Below are 23,227 nucleotides of genomic sequence, written 5' to 3'. Positions count from 1 at the left end.
TGGCTCTGTGCCTCCATCCAAATCTCATGTCGGATTATAATTCCCAATGTTGGAAGAGGGGCCTGGTGGGAGGTGAATGAATCATGGGGGTGAACTTCCCCCTTGCTGATCTCCTGATAGAGTTCTCAGGAGATCTGGTTGTCTGAAAGTGTGTAGCACTTCCCCCTTCTCTCTCTCTTCCTCCTGCCGGCCATGTGAGGATGGCTCTTGCTTCCCCTTTACCTTCTGCCATCATTGTAAGTTTCCTGAGGCCTCCCCAGCCATGCTTCCTGTACAGCCTGCAGAACCATGAGTCAATTAAATCTCTTTTCTTCATAAATTACCCAGTCTCGGGTCTGCCTTTATAGCAGTGTGAGAATGGACTAATACAAACAGTAATGAAGACCAGCTCAGGGCTTGCCAGGGGTTAGGTGGTAGAGGGCAGGCGTGAAGGGATAGTATTAATACAAGGGGTACTGAAATATTTAGGGGTATGGGAACTGTTCTGAGTCCCAATTAGAGTGCTGGTTACATGATTTACATGTGTTAACTTTCATAGAATGACACAACCCTCCTCCAACACTATATTCGCTGTATTATAAATAAAATTTTTACATAATCAAATGGTAAAAAAAAATTGTATGCCACCCAATTTAGGCACAGAGTAAATGCACCTAATGGGAACTATCTATGAATTGGGGTCAGACAACAGAAGTTGAATGCACAATATATACAGGCAGAGAGGCACAAGAGGGGCAGTGACTCATAGGCATCACTCAAATATTTTAGTATGAAATGAGGATAAGTGGCATTCTTGAGTCACTGGGCACAACCTGGGAATTATTTGAAAAGGCAGAATAGTTGTGATTTGTTATGTTTCTTTTCCCAGGCACTTTGTATTCACTGTCTTAAGGCAGGAAATGTAGGCTTAAAGACAAGAAAGGATTTGCCCTGGATTTTGATCCCAGTTCTGTCTGGTTCCCCAGCCCCCATCTTCACTCTAGGCTGCTGCCTCCCAGGAGCCACATAAAGCCACAGTGAGGATTACACCATGATTTGTCCCTTTTCCTCTGTTGTACCCTAAGCAAGTCCTTAATCTCCTGGCCCCTTAAAGCTCTGTTCTTCCTTTAAAGCCAGAGTTCTCAGTTGCGAGGGTGGGAGGGTACGGGGGAAGCAGGAGATTTTGCCCCCAGGGTACATGTGGCAATGTCTGGATATATTTTTAGTTGTCACAACATGGGGGAAGAGTGCTACTGGAATCCAGTAGGTAGAAGCCAGAGATGCTGCTAAACATTCTACAATGTTTAGGACAGCCTGAAGGAAGAGTGATTCAGCCCAAAATGTCACTTGTGCCAAGATTGAGAACTGCTGATTTGGAAGTGGGGAGGAAGGGAGGAAGGTAGGAGAGAGAAGGGAGGGAAGGAGAAAAAGGAGGGAGGGAGGGAGGGAGGGAGGAAGGGAGGAAGGAAGGAGCAAAGGAGAGAGGGAGGGAGGGAGAGAGAGGGAGGGAGGAAGGAAGGAAGGAGAGAGAGAGGAAGGAAGGAGGGAGGGAGGGAGAGAAGGAGGGAGGGAGAGAGGGAGGGAGGAAGGAAGGAAGGAAGGGGAGATGGAGGGAGGGAGAGAGGGAGGGAGGGAAGGAGGGAGGGAGGAAGGAAGGAAGGAGAGAGGGAGGGAGGAAGGAAGGGAAAGAGAGAGAGAGGAAGGAAGGGAGGGAGGGAGCATATTAATCTCATCTACCAACCAGCACAGTGTTAGGTATTTAAAAATTCTTATCTCATTTATCTCCCCATAAACCATCTGAGATATTATTAACCCCATTTTATGGTTAAGAAATTTGTAGCTGAGACCCATAAAGAAATGTGCCCTAATCCCAGTGATGAGACGAGATGCTGTGGGGACCGCAGGCACCTGGGATTGCAAAGTCGAGGTACCTGCAGGGTGGCGCCTGGGAGCCGGCCTGGCAGCTCTGCCAACCTTCTCCTCTGGTCTTGAAAATCTCTTCTTACCCCTAAGGTATCTGCAAAGAAGGAGGCCGCTGGATCGCAAAGAAGGGGACTGTTGGATGGGCAAAAGGGCAAATCTGAATTCAAGAGGCTGAATTCAATGGATGGAGCCTGTCATCACTACGAGCCACTGAGGATTGGTTTGTCCTCAAATCTTCTTTGGTTCCATCCATCCCTCCTCCCTCAAGGCACTCACATCTCACCTCCATCCCAAAAGCTCGGAGACAGAGCAGATGTGCGCCCCAAGCTGGCTTCCTGTCCTCTCTCGCCAGCATGTGCTGCTGGACTCAGACACAGGGAGTGGGGCCCCACTCAGCACAGCAGGCAGGAAGCTGGGGACCGGAGGGGTGGGAGAGGGAGATGAGAAATGCCACAGAATAACCCGCCGCAATCAGTTTCCCATAATAACATCCGATGGGCATGGCTTGCCTGAGAAAATCAGCAACTTGCTTTAAAAACAAGTCCTTTTTGAGTGATTCTGGCTCAATTTCACCCATTCATATAATTAGTGTTGATGGAATTAACAGTTAAAAATGGGGTTCATGCATTTAAGATAGAGGGAGGGGGAAGAGATGGGGGGAAGAGATAAAGAGAACAGAGGAAGAAAGGCAGAAAAACAAACAGAGGACAGGAATAGAGTGAGACGGGAGAAGGACATATGTTTGAAGCTTAACAGGAAACTCAGAAAATAGAAGTGCTCACGGCAAAGATGAACCCCAGAAAGTGGTGAACCGCAAGACCGGGAGACCCTCTCGCAAACTGGGTGAAACCACAGTGATGGGAGCTGCTCTTTAGAGTTTGTTCTAGATCCCTGCAGCTGGGTTTCAGGTCAGGCAGCACGGCATTGTTCTCACACACCTCATACAGCAGAACCAATTCCTGATCCCTCTCTTGGGCTCGCTGTGGCGTGGTCCAGCTGGAACGAAGATGCCAGCTGACGCCCACCACACCCTCTCCCCAGCCTGGCACAGGTGGCACTCACAGTTCCAAGATCAGGATGACGTCCGTCTTGTTCTCATAGACCTCGTGCAGGGTGATGACATTGGGGTGCTGGATCTCCTTCAGGATGCTGACCTCCCGCTCGATGTCCTCGCGGCTCACACCCCGCCGGCTGGACTTAGTCCTCCTTTTCTTGATGAATTTGGCGGCATACTGGAGGCCGGTGCTTTTCTCACGGCATTTCTTCACAACCGCAAACTGTCCACTGAAAAGAGAAGATAGAGGATTCTTTATCGTTCATAAAAAAAACAGGATTTGAGTGAGGATGTGGCATGGTGCAGAGGGGGACAAGAGAACTGTGAATAGGAAAGTTCCAATTGTGGAAAGTAACAAATTAGGTAGGGATGTTTCTTATCATCATTCAGTTACACTAAGCCTGTTTCTTTATAAACAATGCTGCAAGGAATATAAACTTTTAAAGTATATTTTATTGAAAGAGTGATCATGTCTCCATTTCTGTCCTCTCCTCCTTCCCTCCCACTTCAGGTCCTGGGACAGCAGCAAGGAGCTCTGTGATCTGACCTCACTTCCAGCAAACTCTTTTCCTGCATGTCTAGTCTCTCAGCCTGAAAAACAAGGGATTGAGACCAGGGAATCGGTAAAAAAAAAAAATATATGAAGTCCTGCCTTCAACAACATATTTCTAGCACCAATATTAGCCAATGTAAATACACAGAACAGAAAAAGGTCTATTATTTTGTTCACAATTAAACGACGGATAAGTCATATGTACCAAATATTTGTTGGTCACTTCTCCAGCATTATCTCCCCTCTCCTCCCGTCTCAAGGTATTTCTACCCAGGGATCTTTGTGGTTCTGGGGAAGCCGATTCCACCCCCAAATGTAAATACGGATCATGTGACCTAGGCTGAGCCAATCAGTCCACTCCATTCTCCTGACCACAATGCCAAGTAAGACCCTTCAGAGGATGCAGAGACACAGGCTTTCTGAGACTCTTTTCTCTTTTGAGTGTGACAGAACCCCCCCCTCAAAGCCGCTGCCAACTATCTTGGGACCATGAGGAGAGCCACTCTTAGTTTGAAGACAACCACTGCAGAAGCAGAGCCAGTAAAAGGAAAGAAACCAGGTCTGCAGTGACACCATGGAGTCACTGGATCAGCCCTGGCCTGAAACCATCTGCCTGTGATGTTTCAGCAACATAAGCCAATAAATTCCTTTTATGGCTCAAGTCAGTTTGATGGGTTTTCTACTTCTTGCAGAGGAAAGCACCTTAAACGTCACAGCAAATAACCACGTCACAGCAAATAACCAGATTCCCTTTCCCATATATTAAAGACTGTAATAACAGAACTTGACTCAAAATAATAAGGGGTAGGCAGTAAGTGGGTGAGACGGTGAGAGGTACACAGGCCCCACTGATAGTCAGCGGAACACAATGGAAAGACCCTCCTGGACCCATGCTGGTGCCCTTCGTTCTTCCCTAGTGCCCAAGGAGGGGTCGATTCACCTATCACAGGATCTGTATGTTTCTTGGTACCTGCTGGATAACTGCTATGTAAAGAATTATCACAGGTATTTTTAGCTGACTTTATCCTCACACGAAGACAAAAGCCAGAGAGAAAAGCAAATTAAGGATAATATTTTGATGTTAAAGAATGGATACTTTAAAACGTTACTCATTTACTTTAGCAGTAGGAGGCCAGTGAAGAAGAAACACAGAGAGAAGGATTATCTTTATAGCCGTGTCAAATTTTTTGCATGACAGGTTGTTAATACCCGCTTTCCCCCTGCAGCAGGATAGCTGAGAAGCTGAAGAATAAATCACACTGGAATGCCAGCACCGACTGCCTGTAAACTCGCTACCTTAAACAGTTACGGGGTCTATGTAGTTACTTCATTACAACCAAAATCCAATTTCTCTGAGGAGTAAAAACCTTCCCTCTATTGTGGGGCGGAGGGTGGCAGAGATGGGGCATACGGAGAGAAGAGGGAAAAGAGCTTGAATTCAAAACACAGTCAGCTGCTTCCTTTAGAGTCCAGGCCCCTCCTTACAAAGATGTTATTGTGTCCCCACCAGGCAGATTCAAAAGGACCCAGGAGAGGGAGGCCCAGCCCAGCCCAGCCAACCGACAACCAAGCTGATAGTTCCAGAGGCTGGGCCCATTCATACCTCACACATGGCCATAGCAACTTGTCTCAGAGACTTACAACTCAAGGCAGACTCAGTAGTTTCAATCATGGTGCTTTAAAATTCAAAACTAAAAAACCGAGAGAGAGAGAGAGAAAAAAAAAAAAACAGAGAGACAGAGAAAGAAAAACCACTTTGGGAGGCTGAGGTGGGTGGATCATGAGGTCAGGAGTTCGAGACCAGCCTGGCCAACATGGTGAAACCCCGTCTGTACTAAAAATACAAAAATTAGCCAGGTGTGGTGGCGTGTGCCTGTAATCTCAGCTACTCAGGAGGCTGAGGCAGGAGAATTGCTTGAACCTGGGAGGTGGAGCTTGCAGTGAGCCGAGATCGTGCCACTGCACTCCAGCCTGGGTGACAGAGCAAAACTCCGTCTCAGGGGGAAAAAGAAAAAAAAAAAAGAAAAAAGAAAATCCTTCTGGCAGGAGAGTCACAGAGAATTTCAATGCAAGCCTAGATACAAAGACTGTTCCACGTGCGTTTTCACCTCCAAATGTTCTATATTGGAAGTTTCTCCATTTTATTTATGGGAAGATGGTAAGTAAAGGCAGGTTAGCCCTGATGGCAGGATGAAGGCAGGTGCTGAATGTCATGTGTGCTCATGCCCGAGTGAACTGTGGTGCCTTCGTTTACAGCAAAACCTGGGGAATGGACTCTGTCACCTGACAATGGATCCCTCACTCACACTGCAGGGTCCCCATATGAAAAGTGCTGGCTGGTGAGGAGAGGATAAGAGCTGGTGGGTAGGAAGGCTCTGTGTGGATGCTGGGGTACTGGTTAACCCTGACTGCAGAGAGTAAAATGAGGGTCTAGAATGAGCTTGAGAAACTTGTTCTAGACCTACTGCAATGTCACCTCTTTTAAGATATCGTTCCCTATTCTTCCCTGACACCCCTAACAATCTATTCCCTTTCCTCCAATCTGCCATATCCCTGAGTCAAAAGAGCACCCCATACCCCTCAGGGGCACCTGCTGTTTTCTGCCCATTCTTGCCTTTCCCACCCTCCCAGACTGCCAATGCCTGGGGGACAAAGGGCTGCCAGGCTCATCTTCACATCTCCTGAGGCCCTGGGTGCAGACCTACTTCATGTAGTCCATGCACAATGCACATATGCTGCAGCTGACGCCTGAATCTATAACCCTGAGAACCCGAGGAGTTAGACAAAGGGTTCTGCATTATAGTTCAACAGAATTGTGTAACGGCTAGGAGCCAGCTGTGTAACCCAAGGTTTATTTAGGACTTAGCCACTCTAGGCCTCAGTTTTCTTATCTGTAGAGTGGGCATAATAAGTGCCTGTCTTGGAGGGAGTAGGATGAAATGAGCGCATGAAGTGTTTAGGACAGCACCTGACCATAGGGAGTCTTCAGTAACTGTTAGCTATTATCAATCTGCGACAACTGGAGTTATTTTCATCAGCACACTGTTGCCTCAGTCTCACAGTGATGCAGTATTACCCCCCAAGTACCTACCTCTCATGACTGCCAGAGAGAAAAGAGCCCTCATAGGACAAAAAAAAAAAAAAAAAAAAAGCCCATGACAGGGCTGTCCTGTGCTAACGATGTGTACAACTATTGCTAAATCCTCACTCCCTTCCTCCTTTTGCTGCCTGTCCCCACCCAGAGGGTGTGTTGCCACTTATAACTGCTCAGGCAGGCTGGCCCTGGCCTTGGGAGCTCAGAGTCACAAGCTGAGCCAAAGTGCCAGCAGCCAGGCCCACCTGGGGGCCTTTGGGAGCCTTGTGTGTGATGGGTAAGCCTGTCGGGCATTTCCATAGCACAGTCTCCTCAGGCAGCCAGCAAACTGTGAGGACAGACTCCTGGAGGAGCAACTCTTCCCTAATCAGAGTAGTTTGCTTTGTGAGGTCTAATTCGAATTGGACTGTTGGTGAATTGCTGCTCCGATCCCTTCCTTCCTGGGCAGCTAGGCCTGGACCCGCTTTCCACCCTGGATCGGGACTCCTTTAGGAGGACAGTTCCTCTTCACCCATCCTCTGCCTCCCCAAAGACAACAACAACTTTAAAAAACAGCTTGTGTGTTTACTCTTCTGGTGAGGATTCCTAAATTGTGTGCCCTCAGAGGAATACCGCGATCCAGCTTCAAGGGCAAGCTCAGACAGACCAGGGAGCAAAGCGACTGCACACAAAGCAGCAAGGCCACTGCCGCAACCACGCTGGGGGCGCTTGTCCCTTCTGCCCCCTCCTCACACCCATGCACTGAGGCCAGTCAGTAATTAACAACGATACGGATGGCTGCATTATTAATTAATTACCATTAATACAGCTGGGGCTGTTCAATGGATGGGGGAAGGTAGCTCTTTACTGGAAAAGAGAAATTCTTTGCATGCTATGACATTTAATTTTGATAAAGCAGTACAAGTGATCCTTATTATTAATGGATTTTGTACTGGTGAATTCACCTACTTAGTAATTTTTTTTTTTCTTTTCTTGAGACAGGGTCTCGCTCTGCCGCGCAGGCTGTAGTGTGGTGATGCAATCACAGCTCACTGCAGCCTTGACCTCCCGAGCTCGAGCAATCCTCCCACCTTGGCCTCCCGAGCAGCTGGAACTACAGGAGCATATCACCACACCCAGCTAATTTTCTTTTTTTTCTTTTTTGCAGAGATAGAGTCTCGCTCTGTTGCCTAGGCTGGTCTCGAACTCCTGGGCTCAAAGCAGTCCTCCCACCTCGGCCACCCAAAGTGGGGGAATTACAGGCATGAGTCACTGCAGGAGGCAGAAAATTTATTTGTAACCTCCAAGTCAATATTTCTGGCACTTTCACAGTCACTTGTGGACATGCACGGATCGTGGAAAATTGGAGAGGATCGTGGAAAATTGGAGAGGCTGCTGTACACGTTCCTAGCTGAAGTCAAACAGCTGCCTTCTTGCTTTGGCTCTCACACCATAATCGAGTGTGCTCTCCGCAGCCCATTTAGTGTCACGTTTTTTATTGGTAATTTCACTGTATACAATGACCCCCAAGTATAGTACTGTGGTGCTGTCTAGTGTTTCTAAGCACAACAAAGCTGTGATATGACTCAGGGAGAGACTATGTGTGTTAGATAAGCTTCATTCAGGCATGCGTAATGTGCTGTTTGCCTTGAGTTCAATGTTAATGAATCACATATACGTATACGATGTCTTTAAACAGAAACACACATAAAACAAGGTTGTGCAAAAATGACAAAAATGATTTGACCAGAGACTCACAAGAAGGTAACCCTGGATTTCTCCTAAGAGCAATGGTTTAGTGTTTGCAGTGAATTTCTAGAGAATAACTCTCACACATAATGAAAGTCAACTGTACACCAACTTTTTTTCCCCAAAAAATGCACTAAAATTTTCCATCGTTTAATAACTGACAGAACAGTCTGTTGCATTAGATATAGACATCACATTAATTTTAATATTAAAAACTTTCCACTAAATGTAATAAACATTTATTAACTACTCATGGTCAGATACATACAAAGATAATGAGACACATTCTTCCTTTAATGAGTTTTACATTAAAAAACTTGATTCAAATGTAATCACCGATTTTATTAAAAAGAGGAAACACACGGCGAAAAGGAGCAAGCTTCATAAAGAACAGGCTGACATCTAATTTCTCTGTCTGACTCACTAATATATTTAATCTGACTACTACCTCTGCAGTCACTGAAGAAACTGTAACCAGGATCATATGCAAGGCTCTTTACACATATTTCTTTATTAATAATCACAACTATATGAGATACACATCGTCATCTCTTCTGACCAATAAGAAAATCAGGTCTCAGAGAGATTTTTAAAGATTGTCCCAAATCACTGAGCGAGTAAGTTGCATAACTAAGAAATGAACTCAAACTCAAGTGTATTCGCCTCCAAAGCTCCAGGTACTGAGCCCCATTGCTGTGTGGACCTCGTACATATTATGTTTGTCATACAAGACATCTCACTGTGAAGTTACAGACAGACTCCAGCATCACTCTAGGAAAGTGTTTTGTGAGGGGAAAGCAAAGGGCAGGGGTTTGTGGTTAAATCTGTTTGGGTCATGTTGCCTTCTCCTCCCAGTTGAAGACTCACAAGGTGTTCTAATTAATTAAAACCTTTGCTTTAAGATGCTCTGAGGTGCCATGCAATAAAAGTACAACGTGTTTGTGAATTCAGGAAGCATTCTAGTAACAATCAGAAAGAAACCCAAGTTGATTCTGAAGGTCAAAGCACAAGGATGGCAGCATTCCTGTTTCTGTAGGTCTTCTATAGCTCCTGGTGCCTTAAAAAGAAACCTGTTTAACTTTTGTTTAATCCAGTCAGTTCTTACTGTCAACTTTATTTATTTGTGGGAGGCTCTGTTCACATGGGAGAATGAAGGTGTGGATATACAATGTCAGAGAAGACGCAACATTCAGAATGGAAGGAAAAAGCATAATCTGACTGGACATGACAATTAATGTCTCTGCTGCATAAGCTGGTGCCAAGCCCAGGGTCTAACCTTTTCATTGCTGGCCCTGATCCAGACATGCCATTAGAACAAGTTCTCACCTGGAGCAGGTGGGTGCAGATCCAAAAAAAAAGTGACAAAAACAGCATCTCCTTTTTCATGTTTTTACTTTAAATATGCATCTACCCAATACAAATGCAGTTAAAAATTATTTATGGTAACTAGTATTACCATGAATTCTCTATATTAATGCTGGAAACAGATCTGGTTTAAATCTAACAGCTGACATGTTCCATCTTTACGCTCCTCCCAAGTCTTTGCAATATGGTTTCTCATTAACACAAAATAATTTCTACTTTTGAACTCGTTATCAAATCCCTGGCTCAGTTTTAGTGGTGGTTTATGGGTGATCTATTTTTGCAGAAGACTTTTGCTGCCAGAGTAGCAGGCAGCTTGAATTCTGCCAGAATATTAGAATTACAGGTTGTAGGTAAGGGGTGAGGAACAGAAACGGTTTCTCAAGGATGAGTTAACATCTGATAATAATTCACATTTACAGCAGGAGATAAGACCCTGAGGGTTTACAGACTAGAGGAGAGACAAGCATGAAATACTTCACTGTGGGAAGAGGAAAAAAGGGGACACAGTTGCTGTTGCAGAGAGGGTGCAGTTAGGAGACCCCTGCCCAAGCTGGCCTCCTAGGCTGTGCCCTGAAGGCTGAGCATGAGTCAGGAGTGGAAGAAGGTGTGTGTTTAGGGACAGGGTTTCCGAGAGGAGGAACAGTGTGAGCAGAGGCAGGAAGGCATCAAAGAGCCTACTTCGTATTTCTAGAGGAAGAGAGGAGCGGCAGGGAGGCGTCAGGTCAGACACACAAACAGGGCCCTGTGCAGATGGAGCAACGTCAGCCACAGCTCTGCCAATAACTTGAGAAAGCAGGAGGCCTCTGTGAGCCTCAGTTTCCCCATCTGTGCAAGTATGATGACAACATGAAATGAGGCCATGCATGTGAGCGCACACTGTTTTCTCTAAACACATCAAGCACATGGAAAGGACGAAAATTACCAAGCTGTCTAAGCTTCGTGAACTTCTCAGAGAAGCCAAGAAGACAGGATTTCAGGAGCTGAAAAGCAGCACCAAACTTCTCCTTGACATTTTTCTATGCAACAACTTTGAAATCTAAATGTTAAGTCTCTACATTTTTCCCCCCATTGGAACTCAACAAAGCTATTTTCATTTCGGATGGAGACGTATTTGGTTTGCCTCCTTTGGTCCTCAAAGGCCCCTGCAGCTTTGCTTAGATGCTGAAGCTTTCAGCTGGAGGTAGGTGATGGGAAGCAGACAGCACCTTCCAAAGATGGATTCAGCTGTCTTTCTATCCCACATGCTCTCTTGAGTGTGACCCTCCAGTCTCTAACCCTTGAATCTGAGCAGGCACCAGTAACTTGCCTAACCCACAGAATGTGGCAGAAGTGATCCTGGAACTTCCGCCTGAGTTCTTAGAAGCTCCCTCTTGGAAGCCAACTAACATGCTGGGAGAAGCCCAGGCTGTGTAGAGAGGTCACATGCAGTTGCTCCTGCCCGCAGCTCCAGCTGAGCTGACAGCAGCTGTGAGAGGCCAGGCACGTGCGTGAGCCGTCATGGACATCTGGGCCATCAAGTCTTCAGATGGCTATAGGTCCAGCCAACCTCTCAATGCGACCACCTGAGAGACCCAGGCAAAACCCCCTAAGCTGGGTCCAGGCAGCCCACAGAAGCATGAGAGTTAAGAGATCATGATAAACTGTTATTTTCAGCTACCACGTTTTGGAGTGGTTTGTTACGCAGCAATGGGTCAGCAGAACAGCACTGAAGAATCTGGGATGGTGGGTTTAACAGATCACCCCAGAAGCTGTGCAGAGGAAGGACTCGACACAGAAGGTGACTAGGTCACAAGCAGCCTCACAGGAGAGCATGGGAAAGGAGTGAGGGTGTCCAAACCACCCTGAATGCAGGCCCTGTCCCAGCCTCAGAAAAACAGGCCCTCTCATCCCATCAGCACGCATGGACTCACTTTTCAAGTTCTCTGCTTCTCATCATGGCAACAATTTCCCACCTTTCAAGGAAAGTGCTGCATCATTTAGGAGGGACCTCAACACAAACAACAAAACCCAAAGACCCTCACTGAGATGCCTTCAGTGTTCTGGCTGGGCAGGGCTTATTGCTGGCCTCCAACTTTACCTTCCCCAGTCTCTGCGGTGAAGCAGGTCTCCACCCTGGGAAACACACAAATCCCAAATGCTATACACGATCCAGTAAATGCAGCTACCTAATCTTCCTCCTGCCTGGTGTGAATGCCCAGTGCGTACCTATACTGACTTCACCTTTAGCAGAACGCATGTGAAGAGGAAACACTCTCCCTGCACCTTCAGCGGGAACCCCTTCTTTGATCCTAACCCCAACATGTTCACGGATTTCAGCACAGGATGAAGGCAAATCCTGTATGGGAACTCAGTACTTCAGCACCAAGTGGTACACAATTCCCTTGGAATGTAGCGCACACCTGGAGCTGTTCTCTTTCTGCCCTTCAAGAAGCTACGAGGCAGAGGAAAGCAATACTTTTTACCAAAAAAAAAGCAAAGCAGGTGATTTTTTAAAAATTATTACTATCATGAAAAAAAAGTACAACCCTCCAAAAACTACTTTAAACTAATACAAGGGCTCGGTTAAATGGGCTGTGATTTGTAGAGCAAGCGGCTCAGGTTGCCACGGCTCCAACAGGGAGAAGCAGAGTTTACTGAGGGGATAAACAGCAGTCCGTCACCCTGGGAACCAGAACAACACACAGAGGTAGGAAAGAGAAGCGGAAAGAGAAGCAGAAAGAGAAGGGCGAACAGCGCAATGGGCCAAGGAGAGCAGAGGAGAGGTCGGTCCCTTGGCGAAAGCATCCTCCCAAGGACAAGGTCTCCTGGAAGACTGCAGAGGAGAAGAAGGTGGCATAACCAAGGACCCAAGGCCAGCGTGGGTCGGGCTCCACGCACTGGTTTGGTATTGCAAGTGGGGACAAGGAAACCAAATATGCTGAGAGTCAGGTAGCTCAAGATACCTCTTTATCATTAAGAAATTTACAAACCAGAGCGGCTGAGGATTAAACTGAGGGGAGATTAGAAAGATAGCAGTGGGTGCCTTCATTCACTCCACCTTGTTCCTGTGATACCTCTTTGCAGGAGGAAGGTCCAAGATCCATCTGGAAGAATATTTCCCAAAGTGGGTCTCTGGAGCTCATATAAAGAGATGCTGCTTGGGGAAAGGGAGTCATGGCCAAGCAAGTTTAAGCAACAGTAGGTAAACAGAGTCACAACAGGGTGCTCTATGCAGGACTCAGCTAACTGGCCCTTTCCACGAGGGGCAATAGCATTCAGCATTTCACATGGTTTGGGGTTGCTGTTAACCACAAAACCTTTTTCCTTCCTTACATATTTTTGGTTTTGAAGCATTTTGAAGTCCAGTTTTCTTGGGAAGGTGTGCTTTGGTCCTCTCTCCCAGTTAAACAGGCAGCTTCCTGGAAGTGGACTCTATATTCACTGTTTCCTTTGCATTTTCAACACTTTCAGATTATTCCCTAAGGCAGGATGCCAATCACAGTGCCTGCTCCTTCATGGTCTGGAAGAACCAAGCACAGAGTTGGAGGTGGGAGGTGCCCAGGTGGATTCAGACCTTCCTGGGACTGACCCATTAGAAGGGTGTGGACCAACTGACTCAGGCCTGGGAGAGGAGGCCACCCACCTCCTCAGGCCTGGTGCTCCTTCTGCCTCCTTCTGGCTACTGGTGAAAGGGCTGCTTAGAGGCCACAGGCAAATCTATGATGGATTCAGCCCTCTTCACCACTTGAGACTGGCAAAGGATTTGGAGTTTTTCTTTTACTTCAGGCAGGCAGTGGGGCTGGTATTTTGGGTGGCAACTGAGAGCAGATGGACTGGGTATAGAGAGCACAGTAAATACTGGCCATGACAGCTACCTCCAAGGAAGAGCATGGTGGTGACAGGAAGGAGCCTGGAGCCTGGCGGACTCCTTAGAGCAGAGTCCTGAGCCTAGAGATGCACCACTGCCTTCCTCTAGGCCCAGTTCCTTCACTTTCTGGGACTCACTGCCATAGTGAATCCTACATGCTTCAGATATGGTCTATGACTTCAGGAATTTACTAACAAGACACGTCAGTGCAACAGACTTGCAAGTGCCCAGTGGGCGGTGTGCAGAGTCAGCAGGGGCCCTGGCTCCAGCTAAAGGATACGTGAACTGCACCCACTTTACTCAGCACCATCCCTAGGACCTAACACAGAACACCTGCCTGCTGCTTGCTGTTTGTTTGAGTCTGTAAAGCCACAAGGGAAAGGAAGGAAGAAAGTAAGTGTTGGGAAAGCATAACTTGATACAATCTAAACAGGGCCTCTGGTGGATCAGACAAAACAAACAAAACAAACAACAACACTCCATATGTTTTCTCCAAATATAGTAAACCCTACATCAGAATCATAGCTGAACTCTGAGTCCAGTTTTATGGAGACTAAAATGCCCTTATACAGAAAGGGTAGCTACAGATTACTGTTATGCCAGGATCGGCTGCTCCATTTCAATGAATGCTGACCACGCTGGATGACTGGAGGTCAGAGCTTCCTGCCCCAAGACCCCAGTTGAGCCCCCTGGTTCTCGAGTGGTTCTGGCTGAGACTCAGAGGGGTCAGCTCCATGTTTGATCACTTTGACTTCACCATTCTATTTCCCTGAGCCAATCCCATCATTTGATCATCCTGACTTTGTCATGTAATCCCCTTTCAGCCAGTGAGTCAAAGTTAACTGGACCATAAGGAATGATTTGTTCTCAACTTGGCAAGCTGCTCTCGGCTGAAAAAAAATTGACAAAGAAGGCAAGAGGTTCAAATAACTTCATGGGGAAAGAGAAGACAAACAAAAAGCTAAGCTGAAGTTCCTTACTCCATGGCCAAAAGAAGAAGAAGAAAGTCAGATGTGTTCAGGGTGCTAAGATTCAAGACGGGGAAGAACCAGCTAAAGGGAAAGAGAAAGGACAGAGCTTGGTAGTCTGATGGCATAGGTCATTACCGTGCAAATACTATACTAAATTGCCCAGATTAAAATATGAATTGTGAGATACTCTCCTCCAATATTCACCCTGCTCAGTTCTGGAGCATGAGAGGAAGAACAAAGAAAGATGAACAAAGAAAGATGTCTAAATATTTACATGGTTTCTCCTCTTGATTTAAGTCAAGATACTATTCGCCTGCATGTTTTTAAAGGGTAGGTTTGGGACCCTCTGTCATGCTTTGTCATTGGAAGAATTAGCTCCACCTTACACCGGGAAGTCTGCTCTGAACTGATGAAGAGTTTGCACTCACTGTCTTGGGAGAAATTCAAATATTCCTGGCACTGGCACTATGTGGCATTTAGTGCAGTTGGGTGGCCAACATGCTTGGGAGACACCATTCACAGGTCTGTACTGCTCTGGAGACTGAATACAACTGAGGGTAGCCAAGCTTCTTTGGGGTCTTCCGTGTCTGGGGTTGCAAGAGTCACAGGCCCAGGTCTCAGGGAGGCAGTAAGTGGCTGTCTGGCTGTCAGCCCAGCAAAGAAGAATCCTTTTTACAGTGCTCTAGGCCAAGCCATTTCCCATGATGTCTACAGATCTGTCACCTTGACTCTGAACCAAGTGGGGACTCACCTCGTGGAGGAAGTCTAGGGGGAGGAGAAAATGGGGAGGGGACTGCAGGGTCACTTCAGGGCAGGCAAGAAGAGGCTGGCAGGGAAAGGCACTGCTGGAGTTACCTGAAGTGACAGACACTCAGATAAAACTGAAAGATGATAAGTTAAAGAGAAACCGGAGCTCCCGGGAAGCCTGAGTATTCTCTCAGTGGAAGCAGAACTCCCTGGAAGTCAGCCACGAGACTGACCTCACCCCCGCGGCCCGATCCGAGCAAGCATGCAGCTTATCGTGAGAGCCAGGGCAAGACTGTATCCACCACGGCCAGGACAGTAAAGAGACTGATGGCGTTAACTCTCGGAAGTGCCACTTTTGAAGAGAATGTGTCACTAATTAAGTCTCAGGTCAAACACTAAACAAAATAAAATACAATTTGTGCGAATGCGGTTTGGAGTTGGTATCTCCTGAAGCAGGGATTGTAAACCCGATGACCTTTCCATGGAGCATTGCTTCCAAAAAAGTGTGGAATGTGACTTCTATGGGACATGAAGTGATCATCACTGGGGGGCTTTAGAAGCTCTGTGGATGGAAACATAATCCCCTGGCAGGGAAGGGGGTGAAATGGGAAGTCCACTAGTGGGCGAGAAGGAGGAATGACCTCTTCTACAGCCCATGCTGTGGTTGGGTGGGAAGCCCTTCCTCTTGCTGGGTTTCCTCCTCATCATCTGCAGTGAGCTGGGGGCTAAGGAGCTCTATACCCCTCCCAGCATGGGTGGCCTTGGACCCTGCAGAGCTGGGGTCAACATGGTCTTGTCACTTGGATCAAGAGGCTGTGCTTGTCTGCAGTGATAGGGAAACACTGAGGTCAGACAGCCTGGCCTGTTTAAAGAATCCACCATGCTCAGCATAATGGGGCCTAAAGGAAATGGTGGCAATGGCCCTGGAGCGGAGGACAGTCTACCAGGGAAGCAGGGATGCCTCTAGTTACACGTGTATCACCACAGGCCCCCTGTTTAGACTTTCTACTCCAGGGTACTGACTTCCATAGGGCTCTGCAATGCCTCCAGAAATGAAGGCAACTGGACTTCCAGGTGAAGAGACTGCTTCACGGTGGAGGTAAGCTCTGAGCAGAAGAGGCTGGCTACAAAGCTGTACAATCTTAATAAATCAAAACCTGCAGCTTACTTTCCACTTAATGGGTGCGTGAATGCAAAATAACAGAACTCATTTTTCCAGCTACTTCATCATTTGTTAGACACGAGATAGAAGAACTGGTTTGTTGAGTTTACATTTTAATTTCCTTCATAGTGACCCACCAATGCATTAGCTTTTTAAAAAATTTTTAATCACCCTGGTATAGAGGATTCTTTCTGAAAAATTGATACCACTTTTGAATCCCCAGAGCCTAACATAGTATATCGGAGAAATTTTTAGTATTAATACATGTTGACTCAATGCTTTATGGGTTCCTAAATTTATATGCTGACTACCTATCTGTTTAAATTGTTTCCACTGACTTTCTGAACACGGAAAAACAATTGCTCCAGCATTGAAAATCATGCAAGATGTCCATCATTTGCTTTAAGAACATCCTGGCCCAGGGCAGTCTACATGCGTTTACTTTTCTCATTTACTGGGCTCTGATTATTTTACTAAGCCCCAACTGGCCCTGTGGGAGCTGCCTACATGCTTTTAGAAGCCTAAGGGACAATCGGTGTATTTCAGATCCTGTACATTCATCTGAAAAGCAAAAGTACAGGACGGACCTCACATGGGCCATTGACAAACTTCAGGGCAATTCTGCTGGTCTCCTAGAGGCTAATTGCTTTGACTAAGCAGTTGCCTTCAGCCAAAACTTCAGGTAACTGGGTAGATTCCCTAATTGGAGCATAACCTAAATATTTTGTAAATAAGAAGTTTTCATAGTCATCAAGTAATTTGTAATTGGCCCTTGAAAGGATAATGCAGTTTGTTAACTCCATGAGGTCAGATTTCTAAAAATTGGGAAACTGGAAAGTAGGACTCAAGGTCTTGTATGAATACAACAGAATGGCACAAATAGATGGGGTGCAGTGGCTCACGCCTGTAATCCCAGCACTTCGGGAGGCTGAGGTGGGAGAATTCCTTGAACCTGGGAGTTCAAGACAAGCCCTGGCAACACAGTGAGACCCCATCTCTATAAAAAATTTTTAAAAATTAGCTGGGCTTGTGGTACACGCCTGTATTCCTAGCTACTTAGGAGGCTGAGGTGAGAGGATGGCTTGAGCCCGGGTGCCAGAGGCCACGGTGAACCACAATCATGCCACTGCATTCCAGCCTGGGTGACAGAGTGAGACCTGTCTCAAAAAATAAAAAAAAAATTTTTTTAAGTAGCACAAATTATTCAGGAAGCCTCAAAGAACTGAGAATTGGAAAAGAAAAAAAATTCCAAAACTTAAGTTCAGTTCTGAGAAAGATGGACGGAAAAGGGTTAAAATGGCTGATCAGAGTTGAAGGTGGAAAAGGAATATAGGACACAAAATTAGGCAACCCTTTTAGCTTCCTTTTTCTTTTCTTTTCTTTTTTTTTTTGAGGCCAATGATCTGCACTTGGGAAAGCATCAGGAAAACACTGTTAAGGTGGAACCAAAGCTTGAAGTAAGAAAAGAGATAATAAAAGATTGCCTGTTAGGTATTTTTTTAAAAAATTTGAGTCTCCAAGTCTGAGTAAGTTAAGTCACAGTGTGGCAGAAGCAATCTCCTATCATTGCTGGCAACCACAGGCAAATACTAATGCGTGAAGCCATATTGATGTTCAAAGGGAACCAAATTGGAGCCCTCTCCAAGATTAATTGGCTTATTAATTCCTGGAAAACGTCAAGAATCAACTTTTGATATGATGAATTAGAAATACTTAGCAAATGGTCAATGAGTAGCAAGAACTTTCCCCTTGCCCCAATTGGGTCGTAAGAAAAGTAGAATGGAAACGGATATAGATTTTAAAAGTGTTTTGATGTCACCGAGGCCTGTGACCTCATTTTTCATGATATTTTGGTGGATGAAATGTGAATCACCATATGGCAGATTTTGGTGAGTGGAGTGCAGGCTCCTGTATTTATGCTGTGTCCTCAATAAGGTATTTTTCAGGACATCCTGGCCCTGATACTTCATTCAATATGTCATATGGAAGCATATTTATCACACTTTTGAATGGCTAAGACAGCCAAAGAGGAATGGCTAATATACTCACTGACAGAACTTGGAATCTAAATTCTCCCAAGAGGCTGAATAATCAAATTTGCAAAAGGAATAAACAGGAATTTCTGTATTTGGGTTCAAAGAAATGAACCTCACAAGTACAGGATTGGGGAGGCCTAGCACAACAGCAGTTCATATAAAAAAAAAGTACTTGATGGTGCTAGCTGACCTGTCTAGTGTCACAAATGACACAAGTGTAATCTCCCTGCTGATGGTGTGAATGCAGCCCCTGGTGAGTTTAAGGGGTGCTGTGCTCTTGTGCTCGAGTCTGGGCCCTTCACTTAGTGGGAAAGATGCTGATTATATACATGGCAGTCAAGGGAGGACAAGCACAATAAAGAAGCTTTTGCTTCTGGGCATGAGAACTGTCCATATCGGAAAGGTGGTGGAGGAAATTAGACCATCTGCCATGAATTCACAAACGTGTTTCAGCATCAGGTGGGAGGCTGGACTATGGTCTCTAAGAGTCCTTCCAACCTTAAGATGCTCTGTACTGGCTGGGTGTGGTGGCTCACGCCTGTAATCCCAGCACTTTGGGAGGCCAAGGTGGGAGGATCACCTGAGGTCAGGAGTTCGAGACTAGCCTGACCAACATGGAGAAACCCTGTCTCTACTAAAAATACAAAAAAAAAAAAAAAAAAATTAGCCAGGCGTGGTGGTACATGCCTGTAATCCCAGCTACTTGGAAGGCTGAGGCAGGAGAATCACTTGAACCCGGGAAGTGGAGGTCGCGGTGAGCTGAGATTGCAACACTGCACTCCAGCCTGGGCAACAAGAGCAAAATTCTGTCTGCTCCCCACCCCCCAAAAAAAGATGCTCTGCACTAATCTGGATAGTTCTCGTGGAGATTTTTGTTTAGTGCACTCCTCATTTAATTAAAAGCATACATAGCATGGAGTAAGGCAAAAATCGTGTAATAGACTTCTTCTTCATGCATTTTCTGAATCTCTGTGATCATGATGTTTCCAGACTGAAACTTAAAATAAATCCATATTTCCATCAACTTCTCTAGTCTCTATTTGGAAATATATTTTATGCATCTGTGCCTTCTGAGTGACAGAGAGTATCTACAATCTGAGAGGAAATGCACAGTTGGGAGAAAGAATGCTGGATGCTGCCCTCCTCTGCCATTTGCCATCTGTGAATGCTGATCCTCACAACCTTTGCTGAGTCTCAGCATGGTCATTTGGGAAATAAAACAAAACAAAACAAAACAAAACTGAATTGAATAATGCTTAGCCTATAGGGCAGCTGTAGCACTCAAAAGAGATAAAAAGGTATGATTATGTCTTAGATACTGCCTGCTACCACACAAATATACTGTTAATATTTGGAAGGGCTTAAGAGACATCACAGCTCAGAATAGAACCGCTGTGTCTATATTCAAGGATCCCTGATAGGTTTAGGTCAGTTTCTAATAGGGGATGGAAAGGAAGGAAAGGATCCTTTTTCAACAGGATTCAGAAACCACCAATTCAAGTCTTCCAAAACTAAAACTTAGCATAAATATCCAGACAGACAAAATTATTTTAATCTCCTGCATGGCATTATGACTTACGCACTTTGGAGGCAGAGGGCTTGCTTTTATATCCTGGCTTTGCCATTTACTAGCTGTGTGATCTTGGGCAAGTTCCTCAACCACTCTGTGACTCAGGTACCTCACTGATTGACAAACAACGTATTAACCATATCTTCCTTAAAGGGCTGTTGTAAAGATTAAATGAGTTATACATGTAAAGCTCTTTCAACAATGCTTGATATGTAATAATATGATTACTATTATTGTATATAGTTGCTTAAAACCACCTGCATCTTTTAGGCATGTGCCAAAGCTCATACATTGTTCTATTGGGGAAAATAAGAGAAGGCAAAAACTAAGCAAGCTCTCCTCTACTGTTTTCTGAAGAAGCCATCTTGAGCGAGGGCTGCTGAACAGATCTCCATGAAGGCTGCTGGCTTAGGGACACCTCAGCATGTGGCAGTGGTTGTTGCCCTTTCATTTAAAACTGATTACGCTTACGAAATACTGAAGTATTGACGGCGAAGGAAAACACAGGAACAAAAATGACCAATTCCCATGTCTTGGGCCCTTGAGTAACATTATTCGGATGTCTTTCTGGCCTTAGAAGTGGATGGTCAAATTTTGTGGGTAACCTCACCCTGGGATAATTATAAGTTATTGCTCCATCTCTTGGAGAGCCACAGAAAAAAGACTCTAACTGAAGCTGTTTGAGGCTGTTTCTAATTCGAGCTTGCATGAATTCAAAGAAGCCTCAAATTTCTCATGCTGACTTTGAGGCTCTGATCATGCAAGACCAGTACTTATTCTGTATAAGAAACACATGGTGAGCATGCTCCTGAGAAATGTTCAATGTTAGAAAACAAAGGTTAAAAGTAAAATTTAAATAACCTAAGGGAACAGAGAATGATCTACTTTTTCTTCCGTTATTATTAACGTCGATGTAAAATGCTGCTGGCTGCCTTATATGAAGGCAGAGAACATGGCGGAGAGCTTCCTGCCAGAGAAGCTGCCTGCCAGCTTCCAGACTGGCCCCATCTGCCCAACTTTGATGAACTAGGCAACCTGTACAGCGATTAGAACACATCTCCTGCTTCCGAATCTCACCTTTAGGTGAGGGAGAAGGAGGAGTTTGATCTTGCTAAGGATATAAAAATTTAAAACACAGAACAGTGTTCTACATCTTCTCCTCTCAGCAAACGCTCACTGGACAGGTGGGTGAAATTGATTTACTCAGCTTTGGTCCTTGGAATTCCAAGTTTCTCTTGTTAATGTTTAATTTATTGGCTCAATCACTAAACAACGTTACTTAGAGGTTTTTTACTATTAGCTACATTTAGACTATGATAAGAAGATAGGTAAACAAACTGAAGAAAGTGACTTTTAGGACACTCGAATTAACTTTCCAAATGCTGGCTGTCACAGATTCAGAAGAGTTAATGTTAGTGATTCAGAATAAAACATATGAAAATGAACTTTGCACTGGTTCCAAAATTCTAACTTCCCTCAGACATAGGCAAAAAGAATAAAACTTTACACAATAAAATCTATGAAAACTTAGTCTATCTTAAAGTTGACTTGATATACATTAATGTATTTAAGCACTAGTGTCAATTATTTGTTTAGATGACGTGTCCAATAGTGTTTTATCACAGGAAGTAGGTTATAGTTATGTAATCTTCAAATTACATAATTACATAAGTATATACATATATATAACTATATGCAGAGTATAACTGTATGCATATACATACATTTAAATTTTAAGCTATAATCATTTATAAATTAAAACAATGACTTACTTTGAGACAGAGTAGTCCATCAGAAATATGATACAAGCCACAAATGCAAACCACATGTGTAATCTGAAATTTTCTTCCCTTTCTTGGAGACAGGGCCTCACTCTGTTGCCCAGGCTGGAGTGCAGTGGGGCGCTATCTCAGCTCACTATAGCCTGGATCCCCTGGGCTCAAGTAATCCTCCCACTTCAGCCTCCCAAGTAGCTGGGATTACAGGTACACACCACCACATCTGGCTAATTTTTGTATTTTTTGTAGAGGTGGGGTTTCACCATATTGCACAAGCTGGTCTCACACTTCTGGGCTCAAGTGATCCGCTCGCCTCGGCCTCCCAATGTGCTGGGATTACAGGTGTGAGCCACCATACCCAGGTATAATTTGAAATTCTCTAGCAGTCACACTAATAAAAGTAAAAAGAAACAGGCAAAATTAACTCTAATATTTTGTTTATCCCAATATATTGAATGTTATGATTTAAGCATGTAGTCAATAATGAAAATGATTATGATAGATTTTGCCCTTTTCTGAGTGTTTGAACCCCAGTGTGTGCTTTACACACACACAGCACATCTTGTTCAAACCAGCCCTACTTCAAGTGCTCGATGGCCACAAGTGGCCTGTGGCTGTCATGTCAAACAGCACAGCTTTAGGCTAATTTTATAGCTATAATATAAAACTAGGACATAGCTTAATTATTTATAGAAGGGAACCAGAAGAGATAGTTGTGAAGTCACTCAGATGAACCATAGCTAAGTCAGCACATTAATCATTGGAAGATAAAAGGTATGACTGTTCACCTTATTAGAAGAATAACAGAGACCAAAATTAGCTTAGAGACCCAGACTGTGTATTCCGGATAATTTTCTTAAAATGATGTGAATACATTTCCAGCTCGTAATTTATGTGCACTAAGATAGTTTTCTTTTTAAACATATTCTGCTGTTTGGAGTACAGAAGCCAAATAGACAACCTACATGCTACAATAAGCATTTGTGTACTTGAAGGCATCTACAAGTCTCCATTCAGCCCTGTTTAGCGAATTCCTGTTAGTATAACCACTGGTTCAGGCAGATGAGCTTATGGCTCCAAAAGGGCAAGCATCAAGATTTCTATGGTCTGGGAAATGACTTTTTGGATATGACCCCAGAAGCACAGGCAACAAGAGCAAAAATAGACAAATGGAATTACATCAAACGAAAAAGTTTCTGCATAGAAAAGGAAACAATACACACAGTGAATAGATTACCTACCGAATGGGAAAAAGTATTTTGAAACTATACACCTGATAATGAGTGAATAGTCAAAATATATACATGGTACTCAACTCCAAAGCAAGAAAACAAATAACCTGATTTTAAAATGGGCAATGGACTTAATAGACAACTCTCAAAAGAGGATATACGGCTGGACGCAGTGGCTCACGCTTGTA

At 44.8% G+C, this 23,227-nt stretch overlaps 1 protein-coding gene across 7 annotated transcripts in view; it reads right to left on the bottom strand.

Annotated features, from left to right (window-relative positions):
* The window catches only part of DAPK1 (death associated protein kinase 1), a 208,435-nt gene that overhangs the window by 97,728 nt on the left and 87,480 nt on the right, over window positions 1–23,227 (bottom strand). For all 7 annotated transcript variants that reach the window (XM_055351504.2, XM_055351500.2, XM_055351499.2 and 4 more), the window contains exon 3: window positions 2,965–3,186. In XM_055351504.2, coding sequence (XP_055207479.2) covers window positions 2,965–3,186 — 222 coding nt within the window. The remainder of the gene's footprint in view (window positions 1–2,964; window positions 3,187–23,227) is intronic.

Source organism: Gorilla gorilla, chromosome 13 (assembly GCF_029281585.2).
Source record: "Gorilla gorilla gorilla isolate KB3781 chromosome 13, NHGRI_mGorGor1-v2.1_pri, whole genome shotgun sequence".
Taxonomy (NCBI): domain Eukaryota; kingdom Metazoa; phylum Chordata; class Mammalia; order Primates; family Hominidae; genus Gorilla; species Gorilla gorilla.
The sequence above is the reverse complement of the archived record's forward strand: the minus strand, read 5'-3'. Positions and strand labels throughout refer to the sequence as shown.